Source organism: Elephas maximus, chromosome 15 (assembly GCF_024166365.1).
Source record: "Elephas maximus indicus isolate mEleMax1 chromosome 15, mEleMax1 primary haplotype, whole genome shotgun sequence".
In the NCBI taxonomy this organism is placed as follows: Eukaryota; Metazoa; Chordata; class Mammalia; order Proboscidea; family Elephantidae; genus Elephas; species Elephas maximus.
In genome coordinates this window covers 22,986,840-23,011,064 of record NC_064833.1, presented here as the reverse complement: position 1 = coordinate 23,011,064, position 24,225 = coordinate 22,986,840, and the positions used below count along the sequence as shown (strand labels likewise).

The window sequence follows — 24,225 nt, the reverse complement described above, 5'->3', positions numbered from 1 at the left end:
GATGGAGACCTCACCACCTATTAAGAGAGGTGAAAACCCTTTAAAACAGTAAAAGGTTTAGATTTGCAAAACCAATTATATTTTCAAATGATTTATGCTAAAATTTCAGGAAGCTTTCCATCTCTATGGTGGAAAAAGAATGTTAAAAAAAAAAAAAAAAAAGTCATTCCTTTCTCACCTCCTAAATTTGAAGCTACACTGAATATTGCCTTATAAACAGGCTGTCTTCTGCTAAGATTCCTGAGTGCTGATATGTACTACTCTGTTAAAATAGATTTATTAAACAGTGTATTCTTCTTAATTAAGAATTAGTTTCACCTTGCGGAGTGATATGTTCACACTCTTGATCGTGTTTATGGTTTCACAGGTGTAGACATATGTCAAAATTTATTAAATAAAAATGCCCAACACTTTAACATATGACAGGTTGATTGTACTTGCTCAGGCTATTTAGGGGCTACTTTGCTGACCTACCATCTGAAGTGCATAATCATTTAAGGGAGGAGAAACTCAGCTGTAATGTTTCATATTGCATGTTTCGTCTCTAAATTCCTTCCCCCTTCCCAAAGCTAGTAAATGCCAACCTTTCCTGACCTTTCATCTTATGACTGAGCCTGCAGGGCTGGAATACATTTCATTTCCCATTAACAACAAGCTTAGGATATGTTTGAATAATCAAGCCAATCTGAAATAAAGTTCCTGTAAGAGAAATACGCATGTTTCAATTTTTTTTTTTAATGGTCTTAGTCCTGTGATTATTGACTATGAATAAACCTTGTAGATACAAACCATCCCACAGAGTCTGTACAAACCCTGAAATAAGGCCAGCGGATCAGATCGCCCAGGAACACAGGGTCTCCTCAGGCAGATGATAACTACTAACCTCAGAGCCAAAAGGGCCATGTCTGTGTCCGGAGACATCAGGTTGTTCAGAATAGAAGGCATAGACTGAAGGCCTGTGGGAAAGTCAGAGTTCAGAATCTTGCCAAAACCACACATGACAGAGAACATCAACTATCCCTACACAAATAAAAAAATAAACAACTTCTCAAAGTTAATCAATCTCCCAACCACTGTTTTATTCAATGAAAAACTCTTTTTCTCTCTCTGATTCCTGTTGCTTCTGCAACCACCACCCCTTTTACTACCCCCACTGTGGTAACTGCCTGTTACCACATTCAAGAATGAAAAATCACAAAGGAGAATATCAAAGTGTACTCAGGTCTTTCATCCTCAGAATTAACGGAGTCCAGCCCAGTGATTCTTCACTTGGAACATTCAGTCTGCAGCCTGAAAGAATGACTCCCTTAAGGTGAAAGTCAGCCTTAACGTTTACCTAATTGTTGGGACCCGGCAGATTCACTTATCAAAGCCAAAAACTCCCTTAAGTTCTGACTAGTAGTGACCAGGATTAATAGTTTCAGTAATCCATGTAATTAAAACAGGCCCCAATAACCCAAGCTCATTGTATCCTTCCTAGGGCAGTAATGCTTAAGGCAAAGAACCATAAAACTTTTAATAATACCAAATCTTGGCTCTGGTTTTATTTCATAGTCCATCTAACCTAAGATGGAAATTTACTGAAGGAAGCAGTGAGAAAGGCGGGAGAGGGAAGCAAATACCTCTCGTCATCTGGCAGGGTGAGCCACTGCAGGATGGTTAATATCCTCCGCTCGTGAGGGATGACACTGTTGGGCAATAACAAGCACAGCATGTTGTTAAGTTCACTCCACTACCCCCAGCGGATGGATACTTGCTCTTGCAAGCAGGCCAAGTCCACTCGGTTTCCCACAATCTGTTTCCACTTCGTTGCAAGTAAAAGGCCCTCTTTACCGCTTAAACTTCCATTTCCATTTGCAACAGATTACATTGCTCAACCTCTGTCACAGAGACGAGACTGGAAACTCTGATTCAGAGTCAAAATGAGGAGTTCACCTCGCTGATCGGAGACTCTACTCTAGGCAGCTGGATGTGGCAGGAAGGACCCTGGGCGCAGAACCATTGCAGTTTGGCGGGGAAGACCATGAGCTTGCCAACAGACTGACCAGTACTTAATCCCCAATCTGCTACTTGCTGGCTGTATAAGGCTAAGCCTCTTGAGCCCTCAAAGCTTCAATTAACTCATCAGTAAAATACAGATAATAGCAAAGCACGCCACACAACTTTGCTACAGGAATTAAATGAGATCAGTGGCATGGACAGCACCTAGTACGTAGTAAGTGCTTAAAAAATCTTATTTTTATGACCCATCATAATTAGTCACGCCATTGTTTCTAATTAGCTATATGGCTTTAGGAAAATTATTTGACCCAAAACTTTTAAGTTCTTCCACTAAAAAAATAATAGGTTAGGGAAGGTATTCTTGAAATTCTTTTCCAGCTCTATAAAAAGCTATCAAGAATAGGCACATATAATTGAGACTGACAAAAAGGCTATAATCTTCATCCACATTGACTTTTGTGTTTAAGTCTCAGTCCTCTGTTGAAATATAATTACCCTACATAGTGGTTAAGGTTATGTGTCAACTTGGCTAGGCCATGATTCTCAGTAGTTAGGCAGATATTATGTAATCATCCTCCATTTTGTGATCTGATGTAAGCAGCCAATCAGTTGAAAGGGGAGTTTTCTTGGGGGTGTGACCTGCATTCAACATATATGGATGTTCTGGCAAAGCTCGCCCTCTTCAATCCTGCATCTAACTCATCATCTTCTAACCTCCATTTCTTGGGATGTGAGCCACTAGCCTGTTGTCTGACCTGCCAATTTTGGGTCCATCAGCCCCTGCAACCACATAAGTCAGGAGAAACTTCCAACCTGATACCTGACCCATGGACTTGGAACTTGTCAGCCTCCACAATTGTATGAGCCATTTCTTTGAAATGAATAAATCCCTTCTTTCCTCCCTCCCTCCTTCCCTCTCTCTCTCTCTCTTTGTATATATACTTCACTGGTTTTGCTCCTTAAAGAACCCAGCCTTAGACATATGGTACCAAGAATGGCTCTAGAAAAACAAAACCATAAGGATGAGTTTTCTGAATTGGTTCTCAAGTTTGGCTAGTCTTAAAGGCACTGATGACTCTGCCTCCAGTAAAACCAAAAAACCAAATCCATTGCCATCGAGTCAATTCCAACGCATGGCGACCCTACTGAACAGAGTAGAACTGCCCCCATAGAGTTTCCAAGGAGCGCCTGGTGGATTTGAACTGCTGACCTTTTGGTTATCAGCCATAGCTCTTAACCACTACGCCACCAGTAGTAAATAAAAAACAAAACCAGCTGCCGTTGAGTCGATCCCAACTCATAGCGGCCTTATAGGACAGAGTAGGGCTGCCCCATAGAGTTTCTAAGGAGTGCCTGGTGGATTCAAACTGCTGACCTTTTGGTTAGCAACCACAGCACTTAACCAGTACACCACCAGGGTTTCCCTCCAATAGTAAATAAATAGTAAATAGGGCACTGCTAATCCATGGCATGAGGTGCAAATAGAAATAAGCAAAATATCACCTCCAATGGATCAAATATTTATGAGAGACAAGGCTCTGGGTGACTGCATGTTTGATACTTTTCTACAATTTTGTCAGAATGAGAAGTATAAGGAAGTTGTTGCTTGGTCCTACTTTCACTAGATACAGTGGTAAAAGAAAGGGATGAGCTCAAAGCTTCACAGTTACAGTTAAAGCACCACCTACAAGACCTGAAAGTTGCCACTTGTACCCTTACTTCTCATAGTAACAGAGATGATATTGCCAAAATCCAAACTCAGAGTCTTATCATAGGAGTGGCTGAATTACAATGTCAATTGAATTTTCAACCTCAAATGGTATCTGAAGTTAAAGTGAGGGCATAGATTGAGAAAAACAGGATTCTGAAACTTGGGATGCAGACCTAGGGGCAGACAATCAGGAAGATGGGGACATTGAGCCCCTAAGTTCCACTGAAATACGCCTGCTAAAACCAGCCCTCTTACATCTGAAGCAATTACTCTATCTTTGCTAAACTACCCTCCCCAGTAAAACCATTATCCCTTCCACCCATCTGATGAGATTAACCCAGCTGTGTCTGAAGAGTCTTGCCTGAGATATCTCCAGGAGTAGTGCCTGGGGCACTGCCTGAAGCATTACCTGAGGCAGGTTCCTTACACGACATTGCTGAATGTCCCCAGGACACACACCTACCACCCATTTTTGCTTCTAGACCTATAACTAGACTTAAGCCCCAGCAAACTCCAAGAGGTGAAGTACAAAGTATAACCCAGGAGGAGGTATGCTACAGTACAAAAGAACTGCTTGATTTTTCCAATATAAACCTGGGAAATATGTGTGGGATTGTCTATTAAGGGTGTGGGATAATGAAGCAAAAAACATAAAGTTAGGTCTGAGTTTATTGATATAAACCCACTAGGCACAAATTCTTCATTCAATGTTACACCTTAAGAGATTAGAAAAGGATCTAATCGTTTAATTTGGTTAGCTCACTGAAGCATGGATTAAGTGATGGCCTACACTAAACCAAGTTGAAATGCCAGACATTCCTTGGTATACTGTAGAAGAAGGTATCCAAAGGATTAGGGAAATTGGCATGTTAGAGTGGATTTATGAGGTTGGACCTATAGATCCATACATGGAGTGCCCAGAAGACACGCCTTTTACCACAATGGTAAGGAACAAATTTGTGAAGGGACCGCCAGCATCCTTGAAGACTGCTGTGATGGCTATTTTATGTAAGTCAGATTCAACAGTGGGAACTTGCCTAACTGAATTAAGACACCTAAATACAATGCAGCTGATTGGACCCTGTGGTGGTAAGGGCCAAGTGGTGGCATTCAATCAACAAAGACAAGGTGGGTGTGATTGCCATAATGGACAACAGAGTCAAAGCAGTAATTAGAATAGTCTGACTCATATGGACTTATGGCGTCGGCTACTTAGAAATGGTGTCCCTAATAGTGAAATAGATGGGAAATTTACTAAATATTTACTTGATCTATACAAGTAGAAGAATTCAAGATCAAGTGAATGGCAGTCTAACTTGAATCTCAGGAATAGAAAGTCATGGCCCCTCAGTCAATTCCCAGACTTGAGCCAGTTTACAGAGCCACAACCCCTTGAATGAAGGGGAGGGCAGGTCCCTTGAGTAAGGCCCGCACTGCACTGCCAAAAATTTATACTGTTAATCTTTCTCCCAGCCTTCGCCAAAGGGATCTACAGCCTTTTACGAGAGTCACTGTTCACCGGGGAAAACGGAATAATCAGACTTTTAAGGGATCTCTGGACACTGGCTCTGAACTGACACCAATTCCAGGAGACCCAAAATATCATTATGGCCCTCAGTCAGAGTAGGGGCTTATGGAGGTCAAGGTATTAATGGAATCTTAGCTCATGTCGGTCTCACAGTGGGTCCAGTGAGTCCCCAAACCAATCCTGAAGTAATTTCCCCAATTCCAGAATGCATAATTGGAATAGGCACAAAAATTCAGGTGCTTTACACCTCAGTGAAATTTCTAGGGGTCCAGTGATGTGGGGCATGTTCATTTATTCCTTCTAAAGAGAAGAATAAGTTGTTGCATCTGGCCCCTCCCACCACGAAAAAGGAGGTAATGCCTGATGGGCCTCTTTGGATTCCGGAGGCAACATATCCCTCATTTGGGTGTGCTACTCTGGCCTATTTATCGAGTGACTCAAAAGGTTGCTAATTTTGAATGGGGTCCAGACCAAGAGAAGGCTCTGCAACAGGTTCAGGCCGCCACGCAAGCCACTCTGCCACTTGGGCCATATGATCCAGCTGACCCAATAGTTTTTAAAGTGTCAGTGGCTGATAGAGATGTTGTCTGGAGTCTTTGGCAGACCCTTATTGGTGAATCGTAGGACAGACCCTTATTTTGGAGTAAAGCTCTGCCATCTTCTGTAGATAACTACTCTCTTTTTGAGAAACAGCTTTTGGCTTGTTACCAGGCTTTAGGAGAAACTAAACACTTAACCATGGACCATCAAGTCACTATGCATCCTGAGCTGTGCATCATAATGTGGGCGTTGTCTGACCCACAGAGTCATAAAGTCTCACATGTAGAGCAGCACTCCATTTTTAAATGGAAGTGGTATAACACAAGCAAGAACCGAAGGCACAAGCAAGTTACAAGAGAAATGCCTCAAATGCCCATGGTCCCCACTCCTATCATATTAACTTCCTTCTCCCAGTCTGCACCTATGGCCTCATGGGGAGTTCCTTACGATTAGTTGACTGAGGGAGAGAAAACTCTTGCCTAGTTTACAGGTGGCTTTGCATGATATGCAGGCACCACTCAAAAGTGGACAGTTGAGGCACTGCAACCCCTTTCTGGAACCTCCCTGAAAGACAATGGTGAAGCAAAATCCTCCCAGTGGGCAGAACTTCAAGCAGTGTACCTTTGTTCATTTTACTTGGAAGGAGAGATGGCTAGATGTGTGATTGTATACTGATTCATGGGCTGTGGCCAATGGTCTGGTTGGATAGTCAGGGACTTGGGAGGAACATGATTGAAAAACTGGTGACAAGGAGGTATGGGGAAAAGGCATGTGGGTACACCTCTCTGAAAGGGTCAAAGAAGTGAAGATGTTTGTGCCTCATAAGAATGCTCACCAAAGAGTGACCTCAGCAGAGGAGGATTTTAACAATCAAGCGAATATGATGACACATTCTGTGGATACCAGTCAGCCTCTTTCCCCAGCCACTCCTGTCATTATCCAATGTGCTCATAAACTAAGTGGCCACAGTGGCAGGGATGGAGGTTACGCATGGGCTCAGCAACATGGACTTCCACTCACCAAGGCCAGCTTGGCTACAGCCACTGCTGAGTGCCCAATCTGCCAGCTGCAGAGACCAACACTGAGTCCCTGACTTAGGCTAGGTTCTCTAGAGAAGCAAAACCAGTGAAGCAGATATGAAATACATGGTGGAGAGGAGGAGTGTGCTGTCACATTGCAGGGAGAGCAACTAGGGTCACATAACAATGTGTGTATAAATTTTTGTATAAGAAAAAAAAAACTTTTTTTTTTTTTGTATAAGAAGCTGACTTGAATTGTAAACTTTCACTTAAGGCACAATTAAAAAAAAAAAAAAAAAACAGTGAAGCAGAGAAAAAGAGCAATTTATCTCAAGGAAATGGCTCATGCTGTTGTTGAGGCCGACAAGCCCCAAAATCCATGGCATAGGTGTCGGCTTGAAGCTTCTCCCGACTTACGCGGCTGCAAGGGCTGATGAACCCAGAACTGGCAGGTCAGATGACGGGCTCCTAGCTCACAGGGCTTCAGAGCTGGAGGATCCCAAAGTTGGCAGACCAGGCCACTGGCTCAAATCCTAAGAACTGGAGGTTAGGTGATGATGAGCCAGAAACAGGATCCACAGCAAGCAAGCAAGCTTCACCAGAACATCCATCCATATATACATATATTGGGTGCAGGCCACACCTCTGGGGAAAATACAACTGATTGGCTGATCACATCAGATCACATGGAGGTGATTACATTTATATCACAAAATGAAGGATAATTATATCAGGTCACAAAATGGAGTATGATTATATAATACTGAGAATCATGGCCTCGCCAACTTGACACATAACATTAGCTATCACAGTCTACCCCTTGTCAACTTTGCACTCATCTCCTTAAACCATATATAATCTCTAAAATAAAGACAATTATAAAATCATACTCCTGCCTGACTGGATACAACTAACATGCATACAACTGTAAATGCACAAGGCCCATTTACATCTTATATTTTATAAGTGATGGGATAAGGAAGGGAACAAAGCAAAAACATTTGCTATATATCTATGTGCACTCATACGCATATAGTAAAACAAAGAAGAAACACTCATAACAATTACAGTCCTCATTTCTGCAACTGGTCACATGGTCATAACTGGTATTTAGAATTACCTTCTACCGCTTTGTCTAGTGAAAGTAGGAACGACCAACCAGCTTCCCTATACTTCTCATTCTGACAAAATTGTGAAAAAGTATCAAACATCCAATCAACCAGAGCCTCGCCTTTCACACATACATGATCTTCTTTTGGTAATAGTTTGCATATTAATATCACCACCTTATTCCATGGACCAGCAGTGGCTTCTTTACTACTAAAAGCAGAGTCATCAGCACCGCTAAGATTATTCAGACTTGAGAACCACACAGCATTGCCTCAGATCAAGAGATTTACTTCACAGCAAATGAAGTGCAGCAATGGGCCCATCCTGATGGAATTCACTGGTCTTACTATGTTGCCATCATTCTGAAGCAGCTGGCTTGATAAAGCAATGGAATGGCCTTCTAAAGACACAATTACAATCCCAGCTAGGTAGGAATACCTTGCAGGGTTGGGGCAATCTTCTTCAGGAGGCTGTATATGCTCTAAACCAGTGTCCAATATACGGTGCTATTTCTCCCATAGCCAGGATTCATGGATCCAGGAACTAAGGGGTAGAAATGGAACTGGCACCACTCACTATTACCCCTAATGACCCATTCACAAAAATTTTGCTTCCTTTCCCCACAACCCTATGCTCTGCAGGTCTACAGGTCTACAGGTCTTAGCTCCAAAGGGAGGAATGTTCCCCCCAGGAGACATAACATTGATTTTACTGAGCTGGAAGTTAAGAATGCCACCCACCCACTTTGGGCTCCTCATGCCTCTGATTAACAGGCAAAGAAGGGAGTTACCAAATTGGCTGGTGTGATTGATCTTGATTACCAAGGGAAAATTGGCTTCATATTACATACTGGAAGTAAAGAAGAGTACGTCTGGAATACTGGAGATTCCTTAGGATGCCTTTTAGTACTAACGTGCCCTGTGATTAAAGACAACCGAAAACTACAGCAATCCAATTCCGACATGGCTATTAATGGCCCAGACCCTTCACGAACAAAGGTCTGGGTCACCCCACCAGACAAAAAGCCACAACCAGCTGAGGTACTTGCTGAGGGCAAAAGGAATATAGAACGGGTCGTGGAAGAAGATAGTTCCAAATACCAGCCACAACCTTGTGACTAGCTGCAGAAATGAGGACTATAATTGTTACGAGTATTTCTTCCTTGTTTTGTTATACGCGTATGCACACATTGTTGTTATTGTTAGGTGCTGCTTGGTCTCATGAGATAACTACTATTATTACCTTCGGTTTAGAGAGTTGGTTCTGACTCACAGCAACCCTATGTACAATAGAATGAAACACTGCCTGGTCCTGCATCAACCTCACAATTATTGCTATGTTTGAGCCCATTGTTGCAGATACTGTGTCAATCCGTCTTATTGAGGGTCTTTCTTCCTCTTTTTCACTGACCCTCTACTTTACCAAGCAATCATACTGCTTGGTAACGTATGTGTGTGTGTGTATGTATATATATAGCAAATATCTTTGTTTTCTTCCCTCCCTTATTCCATTACTTATTATAAAATGTAAGATGTAAATGGGGCTAATGTGTTTTTGGTTGTACGCATGTTAGTTGTATTATCTTAAGTGCAAGTACAACTTTATAATTGTCTTATATGGAGATTATGTATGGCTTAAGGAGATGTGTACAGGTGCCAAATTGACAAGGGGTAGACTAGGATGGATAAGGTTATGTGTCAACTTGGCTAGGCCATGACTCTCAGTGGTTTGGCAGATATTATGTAATCATACTCCATTTTGTGATCTGATGTGAGCAGCCAATCAGTTAAAAGGGGAATTTCCTTGGGGATGTGGCCTGCATCCAATGTATATGGATGTTCTGTCAAAGCTTACCCTGTCTCAATCCTGCATCTGACTTGTCATCCTCTGACCTCCAGTTGCTGGGATGTGAGCCAGCAGCCTGCCGTTTGACCTGCAGATTTGAGGATTCGCCAGCTCCACAGCCCCATGAGCCACCAGCCTGCCGTCTGACCTGCCAATTTTGGGTTCGTCAGCCCCTGCAATCACACGAGTCAGGAGAAGCCTCCAGCCTGATGTCTGACCCATGGATTTGGGACTTGCCAGCCTCCCCAACTGTGTGAGCCATTTCCTCTCTCTCTACACACACACACACACACACACACACACACACACACAGGCTTCACTGATTTTGCTCCTCTAGAGAACCCAGCCCAAGACACCCTAAATCTAGCACTAACTTTAAGACCTCTGAGTTAGCGTGATCATACTATATGTTGTACTGAGTTACATTAAGGTGCTCAAAAGCTGAGTGTTGCCTTTACTTTTGGGGAAATTCACTTATTCTTTCCTAACAAAGAGCACAACACTCTTTTCTGCCCCACATCCAAGACTTTCCAAGACCAGCCATTAGGGGCATGTTCATGAAGATTCAAGTTAACACTCAATTATGGTTAGTAAAAAATATTGCTGAACGTTGGGGGAGTTATTTAACCTTTAAGTCTTGCTGGACTTAGACAAGAGAAAGAGGAGAAAGACAAATTTTCAGAGCCATTGTAAATGGCTAGAGTTGGAGAGGGCTCCAGTCAAGGAGCCTCTTCTACCATCATCATCACTGCCACCCTACTAACCACCACCACCCACCCACCCCTTGCCAACTTCAGGAGTCTCTGGTTGATAGGGATTTGTTATCCTTCTTGCCCCCTCTCAGTCTACAACTATCATACCAGCCACAAAAATCATATGTAACATAAAATTTGTCCTAATTTAAATATATTTAAATGCCACTGAATAAAGGTGACCCTGTTTATTATACTCTATAGCTCAATTAGAAACAGTCATAGCAAAGCCAGGTTAATCACTTAAGGTATTTAATTCTTCAGCCTCAGAAATCCTCTGTATCTGAACAAAATAATTACATATTTTGAATACTTTCCTAACTTATAAAACACAAATGCTGTAGCTTTTTTTATTTTACTTTACTTCATTACCTGCCTAAAAGCTGCTATATTTTATGAAATCGGTGTTAAGTCACAAAAATGAGACTCTGATGAACCCATTTCATGTCAGTGGAAAAATACAAGACAATAGAATTTGTGTAAAGCTGGGAACTCTAATCCTTTAACGTCCTTTTTCGATGGGGTATCTGACCAGTAGAGGGTAGGGAATAAAAGTACCATCTCTGAGGACAAAATGCCTGAGTTTGAATCCTGACTCCAACATGTGCTTGTTATGAGACTTTGGCAAGTTACTCAACCTTTCAGTGTCTCTCTAAACTCAGGATAATAATAGTAATTATCTCATAAGATTGTTGCAAGGATTAAAAGAGATAATACCACAACAGTGCTTGACACATAAAAAGCCTTTACAAAAAAGTGAGCTTTTATGATTATGTACCAGATTCATCCAAAGAGATAACTCATTCGTGAAATATTTGTTAAAGGCATATTATGTTCAAGGCATTTGTGTGAATACAAAGAAAGATATAAGATACTTCTACCAAAAAAGACTATTACGGAGGAGTCACCCTCGTCTTCTAGACAAGCAGGTGATTAACGTTTCTGGGCAGGGATGAGAGTACGGTAAGAACATAAGATTAGGACCCCAGAGGCTGTCAGTCCTAAGCATGGCCTTGGGCACATTTAACCTCTCTAGGTCTCAGTGTTCTGATCTGTAATGTGAGGAGTTGGACAAGGTGATATCTAAGTTTCCTAGGAGTTCTAGATTATCTTTATGTAATAACCTCAGAAACCAAAAACATGCAGCCCTTAGCTGCCAGTGTTTAAAATACAAAATAGAGACAGCACAAACAAATTTGTGCAAGGAAGAACATGTGTCCAAATGGAAAGAGAAATGGGGCTCCCCTCGTTGGCTTTTCCATTGTTGATTGGCAAAGAATTTGTCATGAGACCAAGTACACTGTTGTTAGGTGCTGTCAAGTTAATTTCAAGTCATAGTGACCTCATGTGACAGAGTAGAACTGCCTCATTGGGTGTTCTTGGCTGTAATCTCAATGGAAGCAGATCATCAGGTCTTTCTCCTTCGGAGCCACTGGGTGGGTTTGAACAGCCAGCCTTTCAATTAGCAGGAACCACTTAAACATTTGTACCACCAGGGCTCCTCCCAAGCACATTAGGCATGGGGTGGGGAGGGAAGAGGAGGAATGGAAAATGGAGGGCTAGATCAAGTATTTAGTGGTAAAGGGGAATGAAATACTCCAGGACATATATAGACATTGGCCAATGTTGAAAGAGAAAGCATAAATAAGAAAACAAACACCATTTATTGATTGTTCTCTGTGTACCATGTATCCCACTAAGCATTTTCAATGTGTTCATTCATTTAATCTTTGCAATATTCTGTGATGTAGGTACTATCATCCCCATTTAGGGACGAGGATATCAATTCATTGGGAGATTAAATCACTTGACCAAGGTCATCAAGCTACTAAGCTGTAGAGCTGGTATTAGAAGCTATCTAAATGCTCATACAAAATGGGAATTACTACCTTTGAACATGAATTGACATAAAAGAACATAATGGAACATCAGCTGAGGATGATTTGGGAATGAAATACTGTGATTTAAAAAGCAAGAATAATTCTAGGTAGTAGTACACCACCATGTTTAAAAAAGAAAAACATGGCCTTCAAAGTCTAGCTCTATAGTTAGAATCTGAATTTAAATTTAAATTTTTTCAGAATGTACTACGTGTGAATTTCCTTGATATGTATTTCATTAAATAACTGGAAGTATAATCATGTCTTTTTTTAAAAGGTATAAGAAACTTCAAAAATAGAAAAAAGGAGTCCAAGTCACTTCAAAGATTTAGAGATAAAATTCTGAGAAGCAAAGCAAAACTACAGACATCTTTGGAGCACACAAAAGCCACCTTCTTATAAGTGGCTTGAAATGGGTGGAGAAAATTGCCATTCAATGCCAGAACACTGTGCCTTTTCAATGAAGCTTTGCAGTGTCGGGGGGTAAGGGTAGGAACTAAGTATTAATTATGTTGCTGGCTCCTTTCCATTTTGCCAGCCAAATGTGTTGTGGAGCAGAAGAAATCACTTCTCTAAGCATCTAGGATAGTCAAGTGTTAAAAAAATATATACGTAATGCATAAAATTAAACGGGTAAATCAACATGCCATTTACATTAAGCAGTATCGTTTCAAACATACACACACTTATTTCTCAACTCAGAGAACCTCTTAAAACGAAACAAAATCTTTTAAAAGGATGCTCTGTCTTAGCTTCAAATCATAAAATCCAATTTCAACTTAGCTCTTCAAATCTGAAAAAGTTATGTTTATTCCTGAAGTTAGAGAATTCAGACCGTGCCGTTCCGGGTTCATTTGAATCTGTGATTGCTCTTAGCACACTGCTATTATAGAATAGTCAGATTTTTGTTAAGGCATAATTGGCAAATATGGAAACAGCTTTAGGTGGTTTAAAAAAAAAAAAAAAAAAAGATGGAAAGAACATGTCAGTGGGAACAAAATCCCCATGAAAGTTGAAACAGATTCCTTTTCTTACTAAGGAGCCTTAAAAATAATCAACATGTTGACACTTTAATTAGGTAAGTTTCATCTTAAGACTATTTTGTGAACATTAACCACTAATCCACCTATCATCTCTGTGAGTAAGGGAAATAGTCCCCTTCTTGATTAGGGAAATCCTGGTGTTTGGTAGGCAAATGTAGTGAAAACCAAGCCCTCTCTTTCATCTCCTGTTTGGAAGTTCCAATCTCTAGAGTACTACCTCAACTTCCCAGCTGCCTGCAACCATGGTCACTTTTTAAAGCTGTGAACCAGAATAAATATAGTATGTTGTAATATATTTATAGAAAATGATAATGCAAACTACAGTAATAAATAGAGAATCTAAAAATACATATACAATCCCCAGGTGGCAAGTTACCAAAAACCTGTAAACAAGGAGAGAAAATCTAAAGGATGACAAGAAGAAGAGAATTTCTTCCTTACACTCTACTAAGAAAGAATTGGAAAAGGAGCGATGAGGGGGAAGGAAGGATGGGAGGGAGAGAGAGAAGAAAAAGGGAGGGTAGGAAGAGGACTTGGAAGGAAGTAAGGGAGGAAAGAAGATCCACAAAAGAATATCTGGAAGGTTATTTTCGATCAGTAAATATTCAAAAATTCTGATACTTTTGCATTTAACTGAATTGAAATCAACATTAAATTGATGTTTCATAAATTTACAAACAGTCATAAAATAAAGGTAACTTACATAGGCCAGAAGAATGTCCCAGCTTTCACCCCTTGCTTAGTGGCCGTAATCCATAGCTAATGAGGAAAATATAAGAGGCTTATAATATGTTCTGAGTTTTGGTCAAAGAAAAAGGTTTTAAAATGCATTAGACTGGATATCTTACATTTTACCCACTCCCCACCATAAATTTCACATTACTTACAACCTTTTTTTTTTTCTTTTTTTTCCACATCTGGAAGTCAGAATTGTTATTTCCCTAAATGTTATTCAATACGTTTTCTGCAAAAGTTCTCAAAAGTTCTGCCACGATTCTAGTAACTTTTTTTTATCTTAATTCATCTCAAAAGTCTCTCTCTTATGTTCCTGTCTTTTCTGATAATTGTTTTAGATACTTCACTTATATGGCAAAATTCTGCTCATCAAAGGACCCAGGAATGGACCATATGTTTGTTTTACTGTTTAAAGTCTTCAGAGGAGATCCCGACTGGGCACACAGATGCCAGCATCTTAGAACTTAGCAGTCTTGTTTTGTTTTAAACTACATAAATAAGAAGTACAAAGGGTTAATTTTTAATCTGGATTTTCTTTGTATCTTTTACCTAGCCTTTTAGCAAATGACATTTTAGAAATAAATTCCTGGGATAAGTTAGGTGAACCAAGTACTTCATTAAGCCTTTTGAAATATTCTTTTTTTACAGCCCATACTGTTGGGAGGCAGAAGATGTGGACCTGGGTTCTGCAACCAAATAGACTGGATGTTAAGCCTCATCCCTGTCACTTATTAGCCATGTGGTCCTCCAGCAAGTTCCATAATCTCTCTGTCCATTTCCTTTAAAATGTAGACCATACCACCTAGCACACAAGATTATTCTAAGCTTTAATGAGTTAATATATGTAAAGTTCTTAAGAGGGTATCTTAGCAGTTGTTAAACAATCAATTTTAGTCTTTATTATTATACAGGAATAAAAACAAATATAATTTAATTATTCTAGGAACATTAAAAACAACTTAGAGCGGCCAGTGCCCCACTGAATAGACATGCGTGAAAAGAAACTCACTCAATCGCGGCGGGAGAGAGAACTATGGATTGTTTGTCATCACACCAATGCAAAAGTGGTCTAGGAATTGGGGGCAGCCCCTTCTCCAGTTTCAGTGTATCTAGACTTTCAGCGTGTCTTTTAATTCTGTTTTGTGTAAACGGGTAATTTGGAGGTGCAGGGCATCCAGGAACCTACCCATGGCTTCAGAAGAGTCTGGGACATCTAGACTGGAGAGCTCCTCAAGGGTCTAAAGACCCCTAGGTTCTTGTTGTTAGGTGCCGTCGAGTCAATTTCAACTCATATTGACCCCATGTGACAGAGTAGAGCTGGCCCACAGGGTTTTCTGGGCTGTAATCTTTACAGGAGCAGACTGCCAGGTCTTTCTCCCACAGAACCGCCAGAGGGGTTTGAACAGGCAACCCGTTAGTTAGCAGTCGAGCCCTTAACCATTGTGCCACCAGGGCTCCTTAAAGGCCCCCCCTCCCCAAGGCATCTGGAAATTCCCAGCGCCAAGAGTCACAGCTGCTGCAGTTGGTAAGCAGGGAAAGGGCAGGAGAGCACACAGCCCTTTCAGATCCACCCAGTTTCAGGCTGCTGATGGATTTCACCAGCATGGGAGGTACGAGGACCTGACCCCGTTCACATGGTTCTGGGGGGTAGGACTGGCTAACCAGTACCTCTGTTTCCCTGGAACACATTAGAGAGATTAGGGTCTCAGATTGCTCTGAGCGCCCTGCACTCAACTTGGTCCAATACATCCTTCTGCTTTCCCAACAAGCTCTGGCCAGCTATGATGCCCCCAACCCAGCTGGTTTTGAAATGTGTCCTGGAGTTTGATCCCTTCTTATTTCAACTCCTCTGTCAGCAGAAGGATGAGTTCAGACTCAGTGCCAGGCATCCCACAGTGCTTCAGAACTATGCCAGGTCGTGGGATCGCCAGTTTCTTATATTAAGTGATCTACCTTTACGCTTATTTTAATTCCACAGATACAAACTTAGTATATTCATATCCAAACAACTTCCCAGAAAATCCAGTGCATGACTATTTCCAAGGGAGTTGTACTGGGCAATATCTGGAATATAGGAAATGTAAGATCAGTCAGGGGTTTTATAAAGGAAAGATGTTTTAAAATACAAAGTGTGTATGCTCACAATTAGCTGATCTAGAGTTTGTCCAATGATGACCTTGCACTTTCAAAAATATACTGTAGAATACATGCTGATGTTGGCATTATCTGGGCAATGAGAAGTGCTATCATGATTATTTAGCTCTGTAGCTCTCAGAGAAAAATGTTACTGAATGTGGCCTTTGCATGGTTAAAAAGATGGAAAAAGCATAGAGAGGAACACAGAAGGGAAGATGCTAGAACTATCCCAATGGGGAAAGTCAGGGTCATTTTTTTCTTTCTACTTTACTGTACTTTCCAAAATTTTTACACTGAGAATTAACATCTTTGCAATCAGAAAAAGATTAACCAATTTTAAAAAGCGCTGTACAATATGGAGACAAAGGTAAAAAAAAAAGTTATTTTTTTCTCAAAAAATAAGCAGAAAGTTTCTCCCTGCTCCTTTGTAAAATCATGTTGATCATATTTTCTAAAAGCAAATTGAGAGCATGATCGGAAAAGTATAAGAAGTGACCCAATAAGAGCGAATACTTGAAATAAAAACCACACAACAAAATCGCAAACAAAAGAATCCTAGCAGTAACGAAGCCGATCTACCCAGGTTTATGGCAAATGGTTTAAGATTGAAGTGTACAGAAAACAAATTCTGAAGTCATATCAGAAACAGCTAGAAAATCCCTTTGGACGTGATATGTCTATGTTCTATTTCAGGGCTAAGAAGTTAAATCCAGTAATTGCCCCCCGCCCCCCAAAAAGGCACTAAAAAGTTGGTTGGATTATTTCTACAAAAGAGGAAACATGAAAATGAGCCTCTAGGGTTATGGGGGTAAAAAAGGAGTTTCCTAGTTGCTTGTTGATTCAGAGAAATGGGAATTATGATTTCTCTGAATTTTAATGCAATATAAATTTCCTCAGAAATTGGTAAAATCAACACAGCTACAAAAATAAACTGAGAAGACCCGCGGCTTGGGCTTCCTGCCTTTAATCCCAATATTCTCTCTATTGCTTTGCTTTATTTGTAGGACCAGCTTTCAACTTTTGTGTCCTAGATTCTACATTTTGAAAAGAGGGCAAATAAGACTAATATTTGCACCTTCTTCATATGTTATCAGGAATAATTACCTATTCCAGGAATTGCTTCTCACTTAACACCGCTCAGCCCATTTTATTCCTTAATTTTTTACTCTCAAACCCAAGTGTAATTTTAATTCTTTCACAATAAGCATACTAAACACATTAAGGCATGTAAAAAGGCTCCCCTGCTGGAACCACCAGGGCCTAAATATGAGATCCAATGCTTTCTCAAATTATGCGAAGCATGCAGCTATGCAAGAATGAGAGAAGTTTTGAAAAAGTAAACAAACAAAAAGTATTAAAAAAAAAAAAAAAAAAAACAAGTACTGTTGTATCCTTTGTAGGAAAACTATTTCCTTCGCATTCAAAACCATAGAGCTGGGATAAGAGAATTCTGGAAGTCCACAGGGATGTTTGGGGTACTCCATCAGCAGAAACAATGATTCAAGAGTCTGAAGACAGTGAGAGGATATGAGGATCAGAGATGCGGCAGAATAAACCGGACCAGAGCAGCTACTGTCCAGATGGTCAGGGCCAGAAGGAGATGTATGATGAAACTGCTGACATGTGACCATGGAGCCAATAGGACTGAGAAGATGGACCCCTATCCTAAGGGCAACATAACCTAGAGGATGCAGAGGCAAAACACACCTCAGAAATGGGTGCGGTTCAGTTCAATCCAAAAAAACCGAACTGGAGAACCCAAATGTGCCAGACTCTGGTTTAGGACCTGAGAATAGAGAGATCCATAAATCAAGTGCCTACCCGCCATGGGAATCACAATCTAAAGCACTCATGGGAATAACTCATTTCAGAAGGATGTGGTCAGATTATGATAGAAATATGAAAGCCCAACAGAGGGTCCCTTAGCTTAGCCTGGACTGAGGGAAGTTAGGGAAGGCTTCCCAGGAACAGACATTTCAACTGAAATTTGCATGGTAAATAAAAGCTTAGTAGGCAAAGGGACCTGGAGTCCTTGGATGGTGCCAATAGTTTATGGAAAGATTAGGGTTCATATCTACCCAGAGATGTCTCAGAAAAAAGGCCTGGTGATCTACTTCAAAAAAAATCAGCCATTGAAAACCCTGTGGAGCACAGTTGTACCCTGATACACATGGAGTCACCATGAGTTGGAACGGGCTTAACGGCAATTGTTACTGGTAGGCCAAGGGGCCAGGAACAGGTGAGCAGGGTCCATCCACTGTACATTAAGATACAGTACAAAGAGGGAAAAAACTGCAGCTTTGTAGTAGTATGTGGAGAAGAAACAACAGAAAAAAGAAAAAGTCAACTTTTCCTGAAAAGAAGGAAAAGCTTCTACATACCAGGATAATAAAATAAAAGAAGAGCTAATCAATGACTTAGACTTCCCATCAAAACAAGCCCTTTCAACTGGAAGCTTGCCCCTACTCTAACATTCTACTGTTTGCTCCCTTTCTGGAACATACCACCTTTCCTGAGTTTTCACACTGCAGCAATTCACTAGGCATGGTCTTTGTACAAATCGTTGCGTCACTACAGCTGGCAGAAAGAGTGGACTCTGGGCCAAGCAACTTGGAAAGCGATAAGAATAGTTCTATTTCTCCTAGAAATGCCTGGCTGTGGACACTGCGGCTTTAGAGGACTTGAATCATGGTGGGTGGTAGCCTTGTTTCTCTAATCTCCTCACTACTCTGCTTCTTAGAGTCCCGTTCATTCCCCACATTGCTAAGCACATACTTAGACTGAACAGGGAACTTGCCTCTATCCAAGACTGCAAGATTACAACACAGAGAATTTTCAAAGAAACAAACACACTTAAGGAACACCACCAAAACATAGATGGGAAAAGTAGGATCATGCCGCAAATGATAACTTCTTAAAGTGCACGCTAGGGGTCAGCAAAATAAGAGCAGACACGATTTTGCGAATGTAGCTGTATCAGGACAAAAGAAAGATGAAATTAAACTGTATCAAAAATATTTTTGGAAGTCTATCATGAGATTCAGATTAATAAGTATGCATTTTCAGATGGACACTGTACCCATACATGCCTTATCTCGTCTATTATATTTTAAGCTAGGATAAGAAGTGGCTCTCATCCAGTGTTTACTCTGACCCCTATATTATTTAGCTGAATGTCTTACACAGTTTAAGGACTCCGTAAAAATAAGTTGAGTGTCACTTAATTACAAGTCTAAGATTTTTATAAATATTTTCTCTACTCCATTTATTTTTTTTTTTTATTGGTTACCTTATAAAATGCACGTGCCTCTAAGTGGATTGTACAAATGCTTGGGGAATGTTATTGAGGCCCATCTTTTCTTATAGGACATTTCTATCCACATGCTCTTCCTATTTGCCAAATTTCAATAAAATGCGTTTTTAAAGTATGGGGAATTCTTACGGTGATCACCATCTTCAAGATGACAGACAGAAACACAAATCCGTTTTACTGCAAATCTCGGTAAGCGTTAGGGGAGTCCTAAATTTGGTCAAATGTGTCAACTTTGAGAGTTAGCAAGGAACAGGCAAACAGTTGAAACAGAGACCTCACTTCATCGGCCAGGTTAACAGCACTCCTCTGCTCCTTTCTGTGGAGGTTACCGTAATTAATATGTGGACTCATCCTCTGAGTCATGCTAACCCAGAGGAAACGGAATGTCAACACATGGGGTAAGGTGATCCAATTTGATAAAATTACTATCTCTCTATATACTTTGTGGTTCTTCAGGCAAATTTACTCTCATGGTAAAATTAACATAAAAGGCCAAACAGCAATGGCTTGATACAGCTCTAATTTCAGTTATTTTTATTTACTCATAAAATGTTCGTCTATCATAAACTTTGTGAAATCCACCCTGTAAACAAATTTCACTATGATCACAACCCAGGTCACCATGGACTTCTGGGAGTCAGGCCTGAAAAAAGACAGCAGCATCAGAACCTCCATTATAAAGAAACGTTTCTGCAGACATGCAAGAAGGCTTCCAATGTTTATTTTTTAAAAAAAAAATGAAAAGCCCGTATTTATCCCTGCATCCTAATTAATCTATTATGCAATATGAATATTTGTATCACAAATGACCTTTTCACAAAGAGAAAAGAACCTTAAGAGGAAAATAGATTATTTTTTCTTACTTTATACTCCCTATTCGCCCCATAAGCCGCAGGAACCATTTCTAGCTACAGATCTTTTAGGAATGGTAAGTACATGGGCACCCGAGCATTTAACCATTATACCACCAGAGCTCCAAGTACACAGGCTAGGTACACACACCCCACCTCTCATGCTATGGCAGATAGCACAGAGGTATCAGAGCCCTCTTCCCCAGCCAGTGCTCCAGGGACCCACTACACTAATCAGAGCTGGCAGGAGATAGAACTATCCACCATCTTTCTTCTACAGGGTTCTGACCGACTGCATGCACTGGGGTATGTTCCTTCAGTGATTACTGGATCCTTCTGGCCAGGGTCTTGGGCACTTCATGGCAGCTCTGCAGACTCAGTAACCACAGCTTTATGTTGCTGCTTTGCTCATGTCTAACCAAAGCAAGGTACCCAGCACATACACAGTCACTGAAGAAACATTACATAGAACGCAGTTACATCTCTTTTTATTTTCTGCCCAGTCATCTGCTCTGAAGCAAACGGGGTGATTTCTTCCAAAGTATTACTTTGCCACTCCAGAATAAGGCAAGATTCTGTTGATTCTATGTAATTTCCAGAATAAGATGGGATTCTGTTGATTCTATCTAACTTCCATGATTTTGTAAAAATTGATTAAATAGAAAAAGTCCTGATTTCGCTACTCATGTCAGTGTGCCCCTTTTTTCAGCAAGTTTCCCCGTTTCTGTTCATTATGACACATTGGCCAAACTCTTGGGGGTAGTTGTTGGCTTCTCTTCATTATATCCCGTAAATCTTGTAAGGCCTAATTATTTCTTCTTCAAGATGTTTCTGAAATTTACCACTATGTCACCATTTCCACCAATATCACACTAGTGTAAACTTCTATCTTCTCCATTTTTATAGTCATAATCTCATATACCCACATACACACATACATATACATGTAGAAACATGTACACATATGCATGTTTACCTGTGTGTATTACATGTGCATATACACATGCATGTATACATATATATGCAGATATATACACGTAACTATACATCGTTGTTGAGTCGATTTCAACTCATAGCAACTCTATAAAAAAAAAACAAACCCATCACCGTCGAGTCGATTCCAATTCATAGCGACCTTATAGGACAGAGTAGAACTGTCCCATGGGGTTTCCAAGGAGCAGCTGGTAGATTCAAACTGCTAACCTTTTGGTTAGCAGCCAAACTCTTTAACCCCTTTGCCACCAGGGCTCCGGCAACTCTGTAGGACAGAGTTAAACTGCTCCATAAGATTTTCAAGGCTTTTCATCTTTACAAAAGCAGGCTGCCACCCACATCTTTCTCCTGTGGAGTGCCTGGTGGGTTCGAACCACCAACCTTTTGGTTAGCAGCTAAGCGCTTTAACTACTATACCACCAGGGCTCCTTATACATGTATATACATATATATTCATATATTATACACATACACACAAACACATATATAATACGTATACAGAATATCAAAAGACAAATTTTGGGATAAAATGTTTCAATGTTTACACATACATATGCAAAAAAAAAAAAAATTAAAACTTACCGGTTGACCTCCCCACCACCTGTGATTAAATTTCTCTCGCCCTCGAAGATGGAAAATGGCATCAAATACAGGGTCGTACATAGAATTGCCAACAATTCCATGTGATTCTGGATATAGCCCCTGTGTGTAAAAGCAAATTTATTGTTAAAATAACCATACGGTAACCCACATATATTAGTTCTACAAAAAAATTCCCTTATCATAGATTTTATACTATTTAATTTCCAAAATTATATATGATATATATAACCTTTATTGTGTGTCTGTCTGAGCAAACATGAATAATACTTATGGCACTAATAATAAATTTAATATGATTACTTTGTTAGGTTTTTTTAACTATTGTAATTTAATAAGGTGACAATAATTTTTATTACTATAAATTAACTTTAGTTTGAATTTACATATTTGCCTCCAAAGCAGCTTGTTTCCAAAGACACTTTTCCTTCTTCCTAAGATCTATTTTCCCCCCAAAACAACAACAATCAGGATAATAAAATGAAAAAGTATTCTTAAAGAAGAAAGTGAGGTAGAACTGGGAGTACATGAATAATAAAATATAGCAGTTCTGAAGTCAACATTGTATTTGCAAACTCCCAAAATAAACAATAGCCCCTTTGGTATTTGAAAGGGGATTAACGTATTTGTTCAGACAGAACTGTACCTGAAAGAAGGTTTCAATGTTTTAAAGTTGCAATGCAGTATAGTCATCCACAAAGTTGTAAAAAGCATTTGCAGATAAGATAGAAAACATAGAGATTTTCTTTGAACACCAAAGACCATGTTTTTTTAAAAGTTCTCTGCTGTAAGCCATTGTAGGATGAAATCACTCCTTTGGATACATGTCATTTGAAAAACTACTTACGGTGGCCAAAGTGTATAAGTTAGGGAAGGTTTTTGTTGGGTACACGGGTCTCATGTAGGGAGAATGTGTGCCACAAGACCCTGGAAATAGAATTGAATTCCAGATATTAGAATAAAAGAACCAAAAGAATCAAGTTATGTATAGAAATCTATTTTATAAACTATCAAAGACAGGCGTCACCTTCAGTTTTGTATTTCAAATAATAAAATATATTTAAAATGAGACAGAGCATAGAGGCATAGGTCATGAATTACAGGTGAGAATGGAGAATATGAAAATGACTTACTTAGTTTTTCAATGTTAGGCATGACCTTGCTGCCTTTCTTCATGTATGATGCACGGAAACCATCCACAGAAAAGATAATCAATGGAGGACGAACAAACCTTAAACAGTAACAACATTAAGCTTTAGAAAAATCATTGCCACAGAGTTTCCATTACTCCTAGTCATCCTCAATAACTGGACCAATAATTTCCAAGATGCAACTTCACGTGAGGACATGTATACAATCCTGTGCTTCTAGCCATGTAACATTTGAGGCTACTGAACGAAGTCCAGGGATTAAATGACCAAAGTCACAAAATGGCCCCAGGAAGGGATCGGCTCTATAGACTTCCTCCACTGCTGCCTTTCACCTTGTAAATAAGGTTTTTCACAAAACAAAAAACTGTTATATTTTGCCTAGAATACGTATTCTTCTAATTAGTACCTGGCAAACTCCTATTCATCCCTTAAAACCCAGCCCAAGATTTCTTCTTCTATAATCTTAGTTGCTTACGCTTCTGAATTCCTTTAAGTATTAAGTCATAGCTCTTTTACAATTCATAATACATCATACAGTAGTGAACTATTAACATGTTTCTCTCCCCCACCAGTTTCAAAGCACAGTTTATAACTTATTTCTCATTCTATGTTGTGAACTACTAGTATGAGCTCAAATATATTAATGAATAAATGAATGAATATGGAACTAATAGCAGTAGCACTCTTATTACTAGGTCTAAGCCCTTACAAAAAATTCCTTTAAATTTATTTATAAAATAATTTCCAAAATAATTAAATGTATTGAAGATCACTAAAATGTCTATCAATAAAAGACCAGGTTGTCATCTAGCTAGGCCAGGATCTAATGAATATTCCCTTTAACACATTCTAAAGAGTTCAATCAGACTTAAGAATACCACAAAATGTGAAAAAAATATTTCTAGTTTGAAGATAATTCAGGAAGTATAGGTTTGAGTTTATTCAAAGTCATATAATAAGGCATATTTTGAATGTTCAAATGAGTCACTTAGACTATGTAAGGGTTTATAATCATCA

At 39.8% G+C, this 24,225-nt stretch overlaps 1 protein-coding gene across 7 annotated transcripts in view; it reads right to left on the bottom strand.

Annotated features, from left to right (window-relative positions):
- The window catches only part of ENPP2 (ectonucleotide pyrophosphatase/phosphodiesterase 2), a 136,399-nt gene that overhangs the window by 42,996 nt on the left and 69,178 nt on the right, over window positions 1-24,225 (bottom strand). For all 7 annotated transcript variants that reach the window (XM_049853870.1, XM_049853871.1, XM_049853872.1 and 4 more), the window contains exons 6-11: window positions 23,191-23,288; window positions 22,905-22,984; window positions 22,040-22,159; window positions 14,133-14,188; window positions 1,623-1,688; window positions 884-956 (exon numbers count right to left, since the gene is read on the bottom strand). In XM_049853870.1, the coding sequence (XP_049709827.1) occupies window positions 884-956; window positions 1,623-1,688; window positions 14,133-14,188; window positions 22,040-22,159; window positions 22,905-22,984; window positions 23,191-23,288 (493 nt within the window). The remainder of the gene's footprint in view (window positions 1-883; window positions 957-1,622; window positions 1,689-14,132; window positions 14,189-22,039; window positions 22,160-22,904; window positions 22,985-23,190; window positions 23,289-24,225) is intronic.